This window comes from Salarias fasciatus, chromosome 1, assembly GCF_902148845.1.
Source record: "Salarias fasciatus chromosome 1, fSalaFa1.1, whole genome shotgun sequence".
NCBI classification, from domain to species: Eukaryota; Metazoa; Chordata; class Actinopteri; order Blenniiformes; family Blenniidae; genus Salarias; species Salarias fasciatus.
In genome coordinates, this window is record NC_043745.1 from 7074881 (window position 1) to 7077145 (window position 2265).

The 2265-nt window shown below is 47.5% G+C and overlaps 1 protein-coding gene across 1 annotated transcript; it reads right to left on the reverse strand.

Annotated features, from left to right (window-relative positions):
* Window positions 1-335: 335 nt before the first annotated feature.
* Window positions 336-2265, reverse strand: LOC115390075 (piggyBac transposable element-derived protein 4-like). Its single transcript, XM_030093747.1, has 4 exons — window positions 2148-2265; window positions 998-1947; window positions 521-871; window positions 336-359 (listed from the first exon to the last, which is right to left on the reverse strand). The coding sequence occupies exons 1-4, from the start codon at window positions 2263-2265 to the stop codon at window positions 336-338; spliced, it is 1443 nt and encodes a 480-aa protein (XP_029949607.1).

Genomic DNA, 2265 nt, shown 5'->3' on the forward strand with positions numbered 1-2265 from the left:
AAACTTGGATATGGGTTTGTTCTCCATCCTCGATTTTTTTTTTCTGAGTTTTGATTTTGTGTTTGTCTTGTGCATTCTTCCAAAGATGACAGTAGCAAAGCACCACAAAAAAACACAAAGTAAAAAAGAAAGAGATCAATACACATGGGATTTTTCTGTTGTTGGTGAGATTTATTAAAAGAAACTGCACAAAGAACATATCCACACGTATTCAAAACCTATACATTGACAGGATACAGTGTGTGTGTGTGTGTGTGTGTGTGTGTGTGTGTGTGTGTGTGTGTGTGTGTGTGTGTGTGTGTGTGTGTGCGTGCCAGAGAGTGATACGGCAATTGTCACATAACCATGGCGTTTCCATTCTGCATTTTCCACAGGTGTATTTACAGCAGCTCACACATCGCAGAGTGGCAGGATTTTTCTTGCAGTTCTTTTTCACCTGGCACTTGACTCTTTTCCCAAGGCTCGGTGTGGACGCTTGTTGGCGAAGCGATTGTTCCTTTTGTGCTTGCTTTGCACTCACATAAGAGTTCGCCAACTCCTTTGCGAGTTTCACCAGGAAGTCCAGCCGTCTCTCCTTCTCCCCGGTGCACGCCTGACGCAGAACATAAGCATTCAGCGCCGCCATGTCGATCATGTTGTAGAACACGGCGACTGGCCAGCGCCGTGTTCCTCTGCGGACTGTGAACTCCCGCACCGTCTGGTCCATCACATCCACGCCGCACTTTGTGGTGTTGTAGAGGGTGACGGTGTTTGTCTCCCTCTTGGTGGTGTTCTCCGTCTGAACCTCACTGTGCATGCTGCTGAGAAGGTAGACGCTCTTCTTCCGCTTGGGAGCGTACACCGTCAGCGTGGCACCGGTGGTCGAAAACACCTAATAAATGACAGAAAGAAAAACTGTTTATTTCACAGCACTTGTTCAGAACACATATAGACACACACACACAAAACCAACATACAAATACAAACATAGAACCATAATCAACAACATGCAACATACCTGAGTGGTGAACTGTTTGAGGTCCGTCTGTCTGGCAGATTGAGGAATTTCCCGGTGATTTTTGTTGACTGTGCCGAGGAGGGTGGTGTTCCGGCTAAGCAGTCGTTGGGCAAGTGACAGTGAAGTGAAGAAATTGTCCACTGTAACATTTCTGCCCTGGTCCAGGAACGGTTCCATGAGGCGCAGCACCACATCTTCAGACAGTCTGTCTCCACTGGGAAGACTGGGGTCCTTGCCGAGGTATGGGAGGACATTGCAGACGTACTTGGATTTCCAGTCACAAGCCACCCAAAACTTGATCCCGCACTTGTCCGGTTTGGTTGCAGAGTACTGCAAGAAAGGGCAGCGAGTCTTCGTGGGGAAAAGCTGTTCATCTATGGTGATGTGTCGACCAGGGTTGTAGGATGTGACGCAGTTGGTGACAAACGATCCCCACACACTGGAGATGGCTGCAAACTTATCAGTCTGTACTCGCTCTTTGCGGGTGGACTTGTCATCGAAGCGCAGGTGTCGCATGATGTCTTTAAATCGATCTCGGGACATAATTTCCATGATTTTTCTGTTTCCCAAATCTTCTGACCAGTAGTCACTCATCGATGGAAGCTTGGTCACCCCCTGCAAGATGAGAATGGCAATAAATGCCATCAGTTCATGGAGGCTCATGAACCAGTTCTCATCCTCTGTTTCCCGTGCATGTTGATTAGTCCATTGTTGGATGACGCGGAGCATTTTCACTGTGATGAAACACAGGAAGCTCTGAAGGCGACTCCCGACATTTCTCTTGGCCTCAGCCGTTGGCTCTCCATCAGTGGCGTAGGCTTCGACAGGGGTGAAATGGAGAGGCCTCCCCACCGGCTCTTCACGCCACACTGCGCCGTCTTTTGCCGCCTCTGTCGGCCCAGTGTGCGTTTCCAGATGGCGTCTCTTTCTTGGTGGGGATGAAGTCTCATCTGTAGGGTGGACATATTATTGAGATGTGAGCCGTGAGCCGAAGATATCCAAATCCATTTGAATTATAATTCCAAAACAACTCAAGTTTACCTCCTCTGCAGTGATTTAGGATTGATCTATTAATTCAGGTTTGAATTTTTTTTCTTCAACAGAACTGCTATAATAAGAAAATGAAAATAGGATGTTTGGGAACTCTTACCAGAAGAAACTTCAGAGTCTGAATTCAGCTGAAGGTCTACATCTTCTCCCTCTGAGTCACAGGGGTTGACTTGTTTCAGGATCAAGTCCAAAGCCTTCTGAGTGCTGTAGGGCTGCAT

Excerpts from the sequence above, each read along its gene's own strand:
- LOC115390075 (XM_030093747.1), bottom strand. The coding sequence starts at position 2,265 with ATGCAGCCCTACAGCACTCAGAAGGCTTTGGACTTGATCCTGAAACAA. Across the intron at positions 1,948-2,147 it reads AGACTCTGAAGTTTCTTCTG|ATGAGACTTCATCCCCACCA; the intron begins GTAAGAGTTCCC and ends TCCACCCTACAG. Across the intron at positions 360-520 it reads AGGAGTTGGCGAACTCTTAT|AATGGAAACGCCATGGTTAT; the intron begins GTGAGTGCAAAG and ends TGGAAAATGCAG.